At 34.1% G+C, this 14087-nt stretch overlaps 1 protein-coding gene across 2 annotated transcripts; it reads right to left on the bottom strand.

Moving 5' to 3' along the window:
- Positions 1-1882: 1882 nt before the first annotated feature.
- LOC105767092 (pentatricopeptide repeat-containing protein MRL1, chloroplastic) lies at positions 1883-13251 on the bottom strand. Of its 2 annotated transcripts, none has more exons than XM_012586618.2 (19): positions 12846-13251; positions 11643-12375; positions 11247-11478; positions 10959-11022; positions 10711-10855; positions 10483-10598; positions 10000-10128; positions 9726-9899; positions 9478-9642; positions 8373-8513; positions 7989-8088; positions 6655-6763; positions 6439-6530; positions 4515-4605; positions 3929-4160; positions 3746-3838; positions 3198-3246; positions 2814-2907; positions 1883-2466 (listed from the first exon to the last, which is right to left on the bottom strand). In XM_012586618.2, exons 1-19 carry the CDS (start codon positions 13170-13172, stop codon positions 2232-2234), a joined length of 3321 nt encoding a protein of 1106 aa, XP_012442072.1. In that variant the 5' UTR covers positions 13173-13251; the 3' UTR covers positions 1883-2231. The 2 variants fall into 2 exon arrangements, with proteins under 2 accessions (XP_012442072.1, XP_012442077.1); XM_012586623.2 differs by lacking the exon at positions 12846-13251 and adding an exon at positions 12500-12810.
- Positions 13252-14087: the final 836 nt, after the last annotated feature.

The raw sequence follows: 14087 nt of genomic DNA, 5'->3' as shown, positions 1-14087 counted from the left end.
GTAATTTGTGAAGCACACGGCCTAAGACACGGGTTGTCACACGACCATGTGTCACACACGGTCATACCACACAGCTGTGTGTCTTTTAAATTTTAGGTGCAGGATGAACCACATGGTCTCAAAGAGTTACACGGCCTAGTGGCACGACCGTGTGACTAAACTTCGAATGCACACATGGCCTATGACACAATCATGTGACCTTATTTCAAATACCCACACAGGCGGACATACGGGCTGGGACATAGTCGTGTGTCCCATATATCAAATACTCACACAACTTGGGCTATGTCACACGGCCGTGTGACCCCTGTTTTCAAAATTTTACAGTTTTTTCAAAATTTTTTGTTTTGTTTCAAAATGGTCCCTAAATGTTCCCAAACTATTTGTGGGGCCCCGTAGGCTCGATTTAAGACCTGTAAATTATTTTTTTACTTTAACTAAAATGAATTATTGAATGTTTATTTAATTTGTTTAATTGTTTTTATTTGTAATTAAATGTTTCCATTTGTATGGCAATACTTCGTAACTCTACTCCAGCGACGAAGACGAGTTAAGGGTATTACACACATTTTGGCAGGTCTAATGAAAAAGTTTTCGCTTCAGCTGCTTTTGTTTCATGCTGTTCCGACTAAAGTTGTTGATCAGATCCGATTAGATAATATTTCTATACTATCTAATTCTAATGTTGACATAAAGAACAAAAAATCAAAATACATATCTAATAACAATTACATATCTTTCTACTTAAAATAAACATAAATTCATGATGAAAACATGAATTTCTCGTATTGTCTCTTTAAAGTTCTCTCATTAGCTCAACCTTCTCTCACTTCCAACCATGGGTTTTTGAATTCTAACATGTAACTAAGCTTATAGTTGTGTTGGAAGCTAAATTTCACTTACAATTTCATGAAAAAGAAATGGATGTTTGGTTGATTGGGTAAGATGAAATAAGATGAAAAAGAGTAATTTTTTCTTTCTTTCTTCTTTGTTGCCGTGGGTTAGAGAAGAAGAGTAAAAAATTCTACATCTTTCTTCTTCTTTTTTTAAATTAATCTAACACAAATGAAAATATCTACTTAGATCTAATGGTCCACATTTAATTTCTCTTTTTCACTTAATCCAATGGTTCAAAATCATCCAAAAGTACACTAACTTTTCCATTATTAGCTAGGTATGTTAGCCGCAATTGACAACAACTTTCATGTTGAATAATCATAGAACACTTGTTGGGCACCTCATGGTGATGTCATTCATTTATGTAAGTTGGCATGCTCTCCAACTTATGAAGAAAATGGCAAAGGTGAAATTGATAAACTAACTAGTGGAAAATATTTAATAGATTTGAGGTGTAGTCTTGCTCCTAAAAACATGATTAAACCTTTCTTGTTGACGATGGTGAATGATTGCAATGATACACATGAAGGACTGGCGTTTACAAGTGTCAATGGGGTTGTTGTCGTTGAGGTGCAAGACCCTTACGGCTTTAGACTTTTGCTTATGGGAAAGAATATTGTTCCAAATGCTTGGAGTTTAGACTACTAATCTTAGGCTGCCAAATCTAACAAAAAGTGGCTCTGTGAAGTTGGTGAAGGGATTAAGGCTAGAGCTACCAATCAGATAGCACTAAGCTTATGGGCGTGGGAGGTGATTGAGTAGGTTACAAAGTTTTAAGGTGGATCACTCAAAAGAAATTCAACAATATATTCGCCTCTTTGATTAGGGCGCACTTACTCAAAAATTTGTAAGTTCAAGAACTAAATGTTTATTTTATTTCTATTATTATTAGGGCACAGTTACTCAAAATATATTCACCCCTTTGTATTTCTGTTTTTCCCCATTATATGTTGTAGAGTATTTAAGTAGTATACGATGCCATACATAACCTAATGTAATAACCCTCATACAGATTCTTATGAACCAAAAATCAGTATAGACAGAGAAGGCTGGCTCAGAATCAACTAGCATTTATCACCCAATCACTTGTTATGCTTCACAAAAAGGAAATTAAAATACAACCCCACCTACCATCCTCTTTACACAAAATGACTATGAGATCAAATTCTCTATATTTCCTCCCATCCACTACTCAGCAATTCTAATTAGTGGAAGAAGGGAGCTTTCTGACTTTTTCTTGAATTCCAAAGTAGCAAGCAGAAAAAATTCAGGGGCATGAAGTAGAAGTCCTTGATTAAATTGCTAAAAGGGCATCAGTTCTGAAGATTCTACTCTTAATGCAAAGACAGATTGCCAGTTCGAATGTTGCGTTGCTGGTGGGAGATTCCTTTTCCCAGTCGCATTTGGGAAGCGTTCCACTCACCTGGTTTTCCAGTGAACGGAGAAGCGAGTTTTGGTTGAAACCATTTTCTTAGTGCAAGGCCATTGATTCTGATTTTTCCATAGGATTCATTCCCTTGGTATGGTAGTTTAATCCTTCTCAATAGCGCTGCAATTGCCTGGCCCATCCTGTCCAACAAAATTAATCGACATAAGAAATCACCATTCATTCATGAACCAAAATTGACTAAAATAAGAGAGATTTTTCCAAATATATTCTCATCGCATGAAATATACTGATAACCTTAATTTCTGCTGCAAAAATAACTATTAAATGGTCTATATCTTTTGTTCTGTTGGGAAATTCTTTTGTGTTCTTTAATTTTAACAAAAATCTATTTCTAAACCATTAAATTATTAACAAATGATAAAGTACTAAACATGTCTACCGCTGATTGTAGTAATGCCTCCTATTAAATACTTGGGGGATGTGGTACGAGTGTGTGAGGGTTTATTCAAGTAAAAGATCCTCTAACCTTCCGGCAACATTAATTGATTTCTCTCCTCCAGATGTCAAGATTTGTGCCTTCTCCAAGGGCAATAAGATGGATATGCTAGGTAATTTTGCACCTACACAAAGATCAGTGTGCCAAGAATACCAACAAAAGTTAGTAATGCAACTATGCAATTAATCCTATTACATACAAAAATTATCCAATTAAATAGGTTGTTCTGTCATTTGATTATCAGTATCACAAGTAACAATCCATCCTAATCTTAAAACAGACATGTATATTAACACTTAACAGTCTTCTACTAAAAGACTCAGAGTTCCGGCAACCTCATGAACTAGGGATTTATTTCAGTCAAGGCAAATCCCAGAGTATACGATAAAAGAAAAGGAAAGGAGATCATATTACCAGCAGCAAGCCGATGCTTGAGTCCTTTCAATATAGTTAAGAGATAAACCTGACCAAATTGTCCACAAGAATTAGTAATATGAAATTCTTAACTAAAGTATAATGTACTTTGCTCAAATTAACCAAAAATGATATAAAAATTGTTGAGCTTTACAAAATTTTCACATTTTATTCATGTTTTTGTACATTGCAACTAATAAATACATCTTTATGATTATATGGAAACATACCATGTGGGAATTTGGAACAAAAATGATAAAATTCAAGAGAGAGAAAATAAGCAAGGAAGGGGAGAAAAAGAGAAACTGTCTTAGGTTAATCAAATTCTAGTTGTTATGAAGTCAAAATTCTATATAGACCACCAAAGGAAATTATAAAGACCAAGCAGTTCAAGCATTCATATTCTCAATGAACTACAGGAATATAATGCTTCCAATTGCCAGTGCACTCTCAAAAGGAAGCAGTTAGCCTCAATGTAGTTAAAGATAAACTTCTTAATGACACGGAATTTTTTATAACATTGCATCATAGGAGAGAGATTCACATACCTCCGCTGTATTAATTTGCAACTCTCTTGCATCTACGACAATAGGACTTTCTTTGAAGGATACACATGGAACAATCCCAAAAGAAGCAGCCTCCTACAAAAGGGTAATACAAAGCATTGGATAACACAATTTCCAAATATTGAGCACAAAGAACAGGCAAATTACAGTTTGAGCATTATTTACCTCAAGTAACGAAAAAGCACGAGGATCATATTCACCAAATCCATCTATCAATGAACCAAGGCTAGAGCTCCTTGATGGATCAGCAATAACTTCAAGGTTCTCGACAAGTCTACTTCTCAAAGAATCATCACGAGGGAGCTGCAAACATCCTAAAATTTTTGAAACAACTTCCATGGTTGGTACTGTACCAGCATCAATAGTTTCACGGTAGACTGTCAGGGCTACTGACATCCTAAAAAACAAGTGAGAAACCAACTTTAGTTTTCACCAAAGTTTTTAGTAGCTTTCAAGTAAATATAGAAAGAGGAAATCAGTCTTTTTCAATCAAAACAATTTTTTTACTTATTGAGCATGAAGTTGGAAAATTAGCCCAACTCCACCATTCAGGTATCACTTACAAAATAACTCAAAGCCAACACAAGCAAAAGTAGTAAGTATAATATCCCCTTAAATGTATGATAAAGAGAAGTACTACAGCCCTTCCCAAACAAAGAAAAAAAATTGGCAATTCTTCAGAATCTCTATTAAGATCAATCACGACGGGTTTAATTAACAAATTCTTTCACTTGTCAAAGGAATCATGTACCATTTGTTTTCAATATGTGGTCGTCCTGAATTAAAAGACAGAACAGGCTCACCAACTGCGCAAGCTTTCACAAACCTTCGCAAGCACATGCCTACAAAGAGATAATATTTTAAGGGTTATTATAAACTCATTGAAGACTGTGCGCATGTGCTTGTGCCTGTGTATACATTATAAAATTATCTTCAAATACAAAAAGCATAAATATCTATAAAATCAATTCTTTTTCAAATAATATGGCATGGACATGAAGCTAAAATCCAGTATTTGAATGGTAAAGATATTTTTTTCATAACTTAAAACCACCAGATTGTATTAGTCCCAAAATATGAACTTACTATAGGAGACAGTCAAATTAATCTTAGAGGGGATGGAGAGGAAAAAGAGCATAAGACCTACTTGTATTGGAAAGCATAATAGAGAGGTACGAGTCATATGGAAGGTAATTGATAACTTTACGATATAGAGTTGTTTTATTACTTTTTAAGCTTATATTTCAACCAAGATAATAGTGGTTTAAAGTGTTTTTGTAGTTATTTTAATTATGTTTATGTTAAATAGTTAATTTTTGAAGCTTTTATTTTAATAATGTATTTCTGCCAAATGAGATACTGAAAATGTGAATTTTTGTCCTTTAAGGTGGCTAGTAGAACATTGAAAATGTGGAGAAAAGAAAATGTTAAATTTTAACATCTGAAACACCAATGCTGTAGCAAAGCCGTGGCATCAAGTCTGACAGGAACAGATTGGAGATCCCACATTTAAAGAACACCACATCAACTCTTGGACTTAACCCATTTCTTAGTCAATAGCTAATGATGACTGAGAGTTAGAAAAAATTAGGCATTGTAAAATTTGAATGGCCCAAGTACTCTCAAGAGAACAAAACAAAAGAATAGAAAAGGTAAAGGAGGAAAAGATCCAAGGGGAGGTGACCTAGCTCCCATCTCATTTCAGAACAAAAAGAAAAAAGAACAGCTTGGTACAAGCTGAGAACACCCATTTTTAGAAGAATAGAAGCTAGAAAATAAGAAGATAAGAAGAGGAAGAAAGAGACGAACCAATTGAGGGGAATCACATTATTTGACTTGAAATCTCTTTACTATTCACTTTATATTTTGTTTTTTTCTTATTTGTATCTTGAGCCATGGCTGGATTTATTTTAATTGTTTTTAATTTGATATTTATGGGCTAAAAGTTATTTAACTAGGATAGTTATGGAATCTTAATATGAGATTATTGGTACTTTGATAGGGCTGTTTAATGCAATATGATGTTTATCCATTCAAATGTTCTTCATGTTTATTGCTAGCTATTGCCTGATTAACATTAGTGGGTAATTGAGTTTATTACTAATTCTGAAAAGATTGTAATTAATGGACTTAAAATTTGAATGGTGCATGTTTAATTTCTTTGATTTTAAATTTGTAATGGTATAGACATATTGTTACATTGCATAATCTTGTAAGAATGGTGGCTGAAAATATACTATTGACATTAAATTAGCATAAACATATGTTAGTTTAATTAAAGGATTGAGACATAGTGATTTCGAGAGAAACCTATCAACTGTTGGATTCTGGATTAACAAATTGTCATATTGCCATAGCATCACTGCAGCATCGTTACCAATAGTTGCATATTAGGGGGAATTAATTATTCTAGCCTATCATTTCATCATTTTCAATTTGTGTTACTGTTCTTAAATTGCCTTGAAATTTTTTATGTTTTTAATCAAATTTGATTTTCCTTTCCAAGTGTCATTTGTTAATTTTGCAATTTATGTTTTAAAATCAGTACCCATGGAGACAATACCTCTAGTATTCACTACTATATTACTTGCTAGCAATTGTGTACATTTGCACATCATACAAAAATTTGCGACAGTAATATCATAGCACTATTGCAGCACAGAGTTTAAGCTTACCAATTATGCATCTGGACATAACAAGGTTAGGTGCAATCCCGTCATCTCTTGCCTTAGAGAGAAGCATGAGGCCTACTTCAAGATCACCATTTCTGTTGAGGACAAGTGACGAAAGAAAACAGGAGTTAATGCACTAAACTTAAGAGGTTGTAGGATGAAAGCATAGATATACAGTTGATGTGTCATCGTTACTACCAGACTCCAATTTGCACTTACCTTTCACTTGCCACCAAAAGTATGGAGTATGTGATAATATTTGGGCTCAATCCCGACTCCTCCATCTCTGACAAAACTTCCATGGCCTTAGGCAGTTGATTTGCTTCACCTGTATGTAAGACTAACAGTATCATTCTGTACTCCAATATCATCAATAGTTATTATGTTTAGATAAAGCATGTTTATATCATAATTTAAGATTATCAGTGCCCTGAGCCTTTAACCTAACCCTTTAAAGGGTTAAATGAGATGCATCTTTTAAGAAAAAGAGCATAAAATAATATATACACTATTTATTAATTTAAAAAACTCACTTACCCTATACTTGGTTAGATAGTTTCATTGACCTCTAATACAATTTAACAACTTATTTGTTTCAAAGAGAGAAAAGCCCCAAAAGCCCCACAACCAATAAATCAATCAATCATGAACCAAAATAATCTAGTTATGAAAACTATCAAGCCATTGGCATATCGTACACAGTTACAGAAATAAAGGATTACCTCAAAACCAGAGTGCCCATATTATATATGTTGCACCACAAGGATATAAATTTTTCCATACAGACCAAAAAGTATATACCCATCTTTCACCACTCCTCACATATTCTACTTTTTTTAAATTAAAACTATAAGGTTCATTAAAATTCAGCATTACAGACTTCCATTCCAGGATATAATGTACAAAACCTTTAAAGCCAAAAGTCCACAATAATCTAAGCAATTGATACAGAAATTTGAACCTTCACAGCTAGATGGCCATGGAAATTGCCTTCTCTCATCTAGTAATTTATTCTAACATTATGTTTAATCCTAGAAATTCTTCTACATCATTTTTGCTCTGTTTCAGCCTTAAGGATACCTTAAAACAGAAAAGCACTTGGAATAAGATTTTAAGATATCTGCAAGTGTGTTTAAAAAATATTTGAGTCTCAAACATATATAACATGACCACATAAAGCCATGCCCAACCTCACAAATATCCTATAAAAATGATGCATTTCATCAAGTTATCAAGATGGTGAGTCAGTTCGATACATACGCCTACAGATAACATGTCATCACACATAATAATCAATCCAAAGTTCCAAACATCTTTTTAAGCCTGTAATATGAACCTAAAAGGCTGGACAGCTCATGTACTCTTCACAGCTGGAAGCATCTCTTCATTATCATAAAACTAGTTAAGGGAACACTAGGACGAGGAAATGCAATTATATTTTCCAAACAGCACATTGGAATCCAAAAAGCAATCAGATTATTGAATAGTAAATTACGCTCGCAAATAATGATAATAATAAGAAGAAGAAGAAGAAGAAATAGATAGAGTCTTACACAAGGAAGTAATTAAAGCATTAACCGTAGAAACCGTTAACTTCAGTTTAAGAGCCTTTATATTCTCATACAACTCCAGCGCCTTTTGCCAGTTTCTAGCCTGAAATAAATCAGAAAAAACTATTATTGTCATGACAGTATAGATGGCATTAAAAATTTTGCATGCAAGTCAATTTCAATGACAAACCCCACGCAGCATGCGCATGCCTGAGCTAAGAAATACAAAATTCAAATGATTCAGCAAGTGCCTATTTTGGAACAGGAAAAAGCCCTTAAACATCATGCAAGTCCAAAAATGCATCCATTAATAATGTACTTATTAGTACATTGCATACAGTAATATGAAAATCAACTTTGAAGACAAGACTGCCTAACTGGACTTACATTGCTGCAGGCCCCCATCAATGAACTATATGACACAATTCCACTATTTATCCCATGATTCTTTGCTTCCTGTAGCAATTCGAAAGCAGCATCCAGCTTTCCCGCATGCCCAGCGACATCTATTAATGCACTGATAAATACCTGCATTAAAGTAAACTTATTATCACCAAAAGAAACAAGAAAGAATGCAATCAAGATAAAGTTGACAACAAAAATTAATGTCCAAAGAAAACAATAATCACAACTGATCTGAAATCAAGGATATGGCAACCTACATGCAAAATTTTAGTGAACCTCAGACCATTTAAAAGTCTTACAACATTAGTCATAGGAGCTGCTAGTTTATCTTGGAACAAGAATGTGCCAAATACAGTCAAGGGCATTGCAATCATTTTCTTTATGCATAAAGGCAAGTGATGACCAATTAGATTCTGTAGCTCAGTTTTGCGGACCAAAATCTAGTTTAAATTATAACTGAAATACTAAATCTGGAATTAAAGAGGCTTTGAGAGAAAGTCGATTCCTATGGAGTGCGACATATTTGCATTTATGTGTCACAAGCATTATGAAAAGCTCAAGACTTGAAAGGCTACACATGATTTAACTCTCAAACAAAGAGACTTGCAAACTCAAAACTAGGACCAGAATGAGTATTTCAACAGTAAACACTCCCCTCCCAACCTTAAACACTATTCCCCATTTTCACAAGGAGAGGGGACCCAAAAGATAAAAAAAGGGCAAAAGGGGAGAAGGAGAAAACAAAAGGAAGAGAAGCAAGAAGATTCAGGAGCTTAATTTTATGATAAATTTTATTTTATAATATTTAGTTCAAAGTATTAGACACAGCTAGTATTATTATTTTTCGGGGGTTAAGTCTAGGATTAATAATAAAACTTTATTTGCAAGAAAGTTTAATAACTTTGCTTGCAAGAAAGTCTATTTATATATACATATAACTGTAGCAGATTTACAAAAAACAACTTTTCTGATTATTATCTTTGAAGTTAATAAAGAAACCTAGAGGTTTTTTTGTAACCCTAAGTTTTATAGACTTCCATCTTCTTTCTTACTATGCTGTTGTTTTCTCCCTTAAACCACATCATACCTCATCAGGAGCTACACCTTTCTTTTTCATGTCATTATAGACACCGCAAGCAAACTCCCAATCTCCAGTCTGGCTGCAACAATTAACGGCAATTGTATAAACTTCGGGAGTGCCCCTAATGTTGAATTTATGCATCATCTTATATACTTCCCGTGCCCGCTCAACCTGTAAGCAATACATTATGCTGAGACAATCATTACAGAAATAAAGGAAAGATGAGAAAATATGACGAGAATCAGTATGCACACCTGACCAGCATTTGAACATGCCTTTATCAATGCACCAACAGTTATGTGATCAGGATCTATAGGCTGTGTTTCAGCCATCATTTCTGCCAACACATCAAAAGCACGATCCACTGCTCCAGATTGACCACATGCAGTAATAAGTGCATTGAATACAACCCGGTCTGGCTTTACATTCTACTGCATATATTGCTTTAATCAGCGCAAAAAAAAATATACATGTGATAAAATAACTTATAAATAAATAAGAGTAAAGAATCTTTTTTCATAACAATACCTTAGATCTCATTATTCCATAAGCACCAAATGCCTTGGGCACTTGCCCAGCTCTGGCACAACCATCAATCAGAGCTCCATATGTATTAACATTAGGTTCCACTCCAGAATTAACCATCTCATGAAACACCTAAGTGTCAGATTAACAATCAGGATACTAGTAAATGTAATTTAAAAACCAATAAGCATCAAATGTTTATCAGTTATATTTGGTCATCATGTGATATGCAATGGAAATTTGAAGATACCATTTCTAGCAGTTTGCACTCCAAGAAACATGTAGAAATATAGAAAAGGAAGTTATTTGTACAGAAGTTTCAATTTTAAATTTCCAAAACAGAAAAAGATCATACAATGAATTTCTTTTTGTTACATGTAAATCAATTTGAGAGGGAAAGCAAAATGAGAATGCAAACTGTTGCAACAAGACCTAAACAGAAACAGTCCTGTCAGTACCAAGAAAAGTTACAAGAAGTTGCCATACCTCAAACATTGTATCAACCTTTCCACTTTTGGCACATGTAGATATTAATGTAGTGTATAGTATACAATCAGCTTGGAACCCAGCTTCCTGGACAAGCCGTAAAACTTGGAAGGCTCCTAAATTTTGCAAAGACAAATTAGATATTCAAAGCATATTGGAACAAAAGTATCCTGTGCAAATTGAGTGTTTATAAGCACCAAACACTTCGACAAAACATAATGGACTCACCCTCAGAATCTTTAGAACATCCACATACAGACATCAGCATATTAAATGTACTCAATGTTGGATTTGCAATCAGCTTTGTGAAGCGGAAAGCTTCTTTTACAGCCTTTTGCTTACTGCAGATTTTGAAAAACTTTGCATGATAAACCTGAAACCAAAGAATTTGATACTCTCATAAAAGAGAATAACATTAATACCAGTCCTCCTTACTATAGAAAAATCAAAGAAATATATCTAATCACTGGCCCTACCTTATCCATATCCAGTAAACCTTTTTGTTCCATATCTTCAAGCAAATCAACAGAGTCACTTAACCTAATATGGATCAAAGATGATGTCAAGAGGTGCCAATAAACATAAAAGAAGGTTTCAAGAGCTGCCATCATGAAATTAAAATCTCTCGATCTCTAATAGTAAAAATAATGAATTTCGCTTAAGTTCTACTTCATTTTAAAGACAAGCTTTTGATATGATATTAAATTAGTCTTTACCAAAGGGAGCAAATAAGGTTTCTGAACATGAAGACAATGGCAAGTTACCTTCCACATCTTAGTAAATGATTGTAATAACTCAAATACTCTTCGGGATGGTGCTTGTCATTAGCAAGCTCCCCATTTGGGAAGGGAAACTGGGCCAACTTTGTATCCTTCTCCTGAATCAAGTGTTTTTTTCCCTTGTCTCTTGGAGACTCCCTACCCCTTCCCAAGTGTTTTCTTTTGTGAGAAAAGCCCCCTTGGAAATTTGCCTGAGTTACTTTTCCTTCAACCATATCTGGATAAGAAGTGCCCTTTAAACAATGTTAGTAACCAGAGAAGCCAAAAAGCAGGACTAACTGCTGAAATATGGATTAAAATAAAGAAAAGAGAGATGTTAATGCTAACTACAACATACATTAAAATGGGATCATAATGACAGATGTCTTTTTTTGGCATAACCTGCTGTTTGGAGAGAATTCTTCGCTGATAATGCATCTTTGTTTAGTTCACTGTTCAGCTTCAGCTTCAGTGAAGAAAACTTATTGCTATTTGAAGAGAGAAAATGAGAAGACACTGGTTTTAGAGTCAAGTTTGATGAAGATTTTGCCACCAAGTGATCAGCCTCGTAGAAGGTGTGAAGCTCTTCTCTGCCGGATTCTCTGAATATGTCATAATTTCTAACTTTATCTTCTCCGATAAGGACAACAGCATCTTCTACTAGTACAGAAGAAGCACTAGACTTGGGTTCCACAGCTAGTCTAGGGTAATCAGCTTCAAATTCATTTACTCGTTCTTCCAAATGAAGTCCTGACCTTTGTGTTGCAAAGGTAAATGGCTGTCCTGCTCCTGATTCAAGCAGCACAGTAGGTTGAAGAGGTAGAACAGTAGTTCCAGATTCTTCAAGAACATCAGAATCATTAGCATTAAATGCAAGAAAATCAGCACCATTCGACTCTGATGCCTTAGTCAACATGGAATCACCATTCACCACAGCAGTTTCTTGCAAAAGCACCTCTTTACTTTCAGAAGCATCATTCACTTCCTTCATGTGCTCTGTCAAACCGCCATTTTCTTTTGCAAAAGTATCCCTTTGAAGATCCCCCGTTTCCAAAATCTGATGGTCAGCAGTCTGGATCACCACATCTTTTCCTTGTCGTTGTTGACGTAAGGCAGAACGTGACGAACCAGATACCTGTGCATGGGCATCATAATCGAAAAAGTTAGTCACGTCTAAAAAAACTCAACTAAATCCAAAGGCAACCCAAATTTCAGAATTTAGAGAATCCTAATATAGAAAGGAAAATCATCAGAATTACCATGAAATAAACGGTGCACCCAAGTTAGTTCTGCAACAATTATAATATAAGCATCAAGGCATATTAATTTATGATCAAAAACGTCTTCTGAATGTTTAAACCAACTTTCTCATTTTTAGCTGTGCATTCTCAAAAACGTCTTCGGAATGTTTAAACCAACTTTCTCATTTTTAGCTGTGCATTCACAACTCAAAATTTTCAAGCCTTCTCGGATAGTTCTTTCCATAATAACCATAATCCCAAGTCCCAACACTTGAATAATGAAAACCAGCTACCGAAAGAAGAACCCAATTCAGCAGAACTTTAGCTAAACCAGACTTCAATTCAATCAGTTAAGTAAACTCACCTTTTTTGAAGTCTGACTCTTTCTAAAAAATTGATTATAGAAAGCAAGAGATAAAGCAGATAAAGCGGTTACACCGATGACAACGAAAACCAAATTGGAGTCGATAGAAGCTCTGGAAACAAAGCGGGGAGGTTGGAAGCGCAGAAAGGCCAAGTTTTTGCGTTTCTTTCGGAGGGAAGAAGCACCTCCGGGATGCCAGAGGGAGTGAGTGAAACCAAGGAATTGTCGGCTGATTAGAGGACGGGTAGTGGAAGAGGAGAATGGGTAAGAAGGTAGGAAATTTGGGGTTTGGAATTTTGGAGACAAGAAGATTAAGTTGGAATCCATTGAAAGAAGCTCAAAGAAAAGAAAAGAGAGGATAGAGTGGCAAAAGAGAGAGGAGAGGAGCTTATCGAGTTCAACGAAATGAACGATGTTCTGTTTCAGTAGTTATTAGTGATCCACTACCGGATATTGTTGCTGACGTAGCAAAAAATGCCTTTCCTTTTTTTCTTCAATTAAAATGTTATTTTGCAAAGGAAAAGAGAAAAACTAAAAAAGGTTAATTTCCAAGGTCAAATTCTGCTACTCACAGTTTTTATTCTTCAATTAGATAAATTTTAGTTATTTTATTTTGATTAATTTTAGTTTCTGTGGTTTTTGAATTAATTATTTTAATTTATGTATTTTTAAATTTTGAAATTTTAATACGGACTTAAATGATAGTAATCAAATTTATTTGGTTAAATTTTGTTATCGATGATGTACTATGTTTAAAGTTGGTTCATTTTCTTCAATTAAATCATTCTTAGCCTCTATATTTTTTAATTTAAAAATTTTAATTTTAATGCAAAAGATAACCTTTAATATATTAACTTACTTTCTATAAGTAATGTGTGAAAATAATAAACTGAAAATAAATGTAACAAAACTTAATAAATTTAATAATTATTGTTGAAGTTTTGAAGCAATAAGAATGCCATTATTTGTGATGCACATGTTGAGTTACTTCTATTCTTGTGAGGGAAGAATGTTGGGGACATTTATTATATTTTTGGCTTTGAGAATATGCCTAATTTTTTACATAGAGTTATTGAGGTTATTACTTGCAAGATTGTTAATATAAATCTGCTTTTGCTAAATTATTATTATTATTAATTTTTAAAGTTTAAAGGAATTACCAACGTGTTAATCGTTAACGTATCATAATATTTTATTAATATTGATATTAAAATCTTTGTTGTGTTGATAGAGTTTGTCATT

The sequence above is a fragment of the Gossypium raimondii genome, chromosome 13, assembly GCF_025698545.1.
Source record: "Gossypium raimondii isolate GPD5lz chromosome 13, ASM2569854v1, whole genome shotgun sequence".
Taxonomy (NCBI): Eukaryota; Viridiplantae; Streptophyta; class Magnoliopsida; order Malvales; family Malvaceae; genus Gossypium; species Gossypium raimondii.
This window is presented reverse-complemented; position numbering and strand designations above follow the sequence as displayed.

What these genes read in the sequence shown, in the direction of transcription:
- LOC105767092 (XM_012586618.2), bottom strand. Translation starts at nt 13,172, where the DNA reads ATGGATTCCAACTTAATCTTCTTGTCTCCAAAATTCCAAACCCCAAAT. An exon ending in CATTTACTAAGATGTGGAAG is followed by an intron (nt 11,023 to 11,246) that starts GTAACTTGCCAT and finishes GATCCATATTAG; the next exon opens with GTTAAGTGACTCTGTTGATT. An exon ending in AGGTTGATACAATGTTTGAG is followed by an intron (nt 10,129 to 10,482) that starts GTATGGCAACTT and finishes TCTGACACTTAG; the next exon opens with GTGTTTCATGAGATGGTTAA.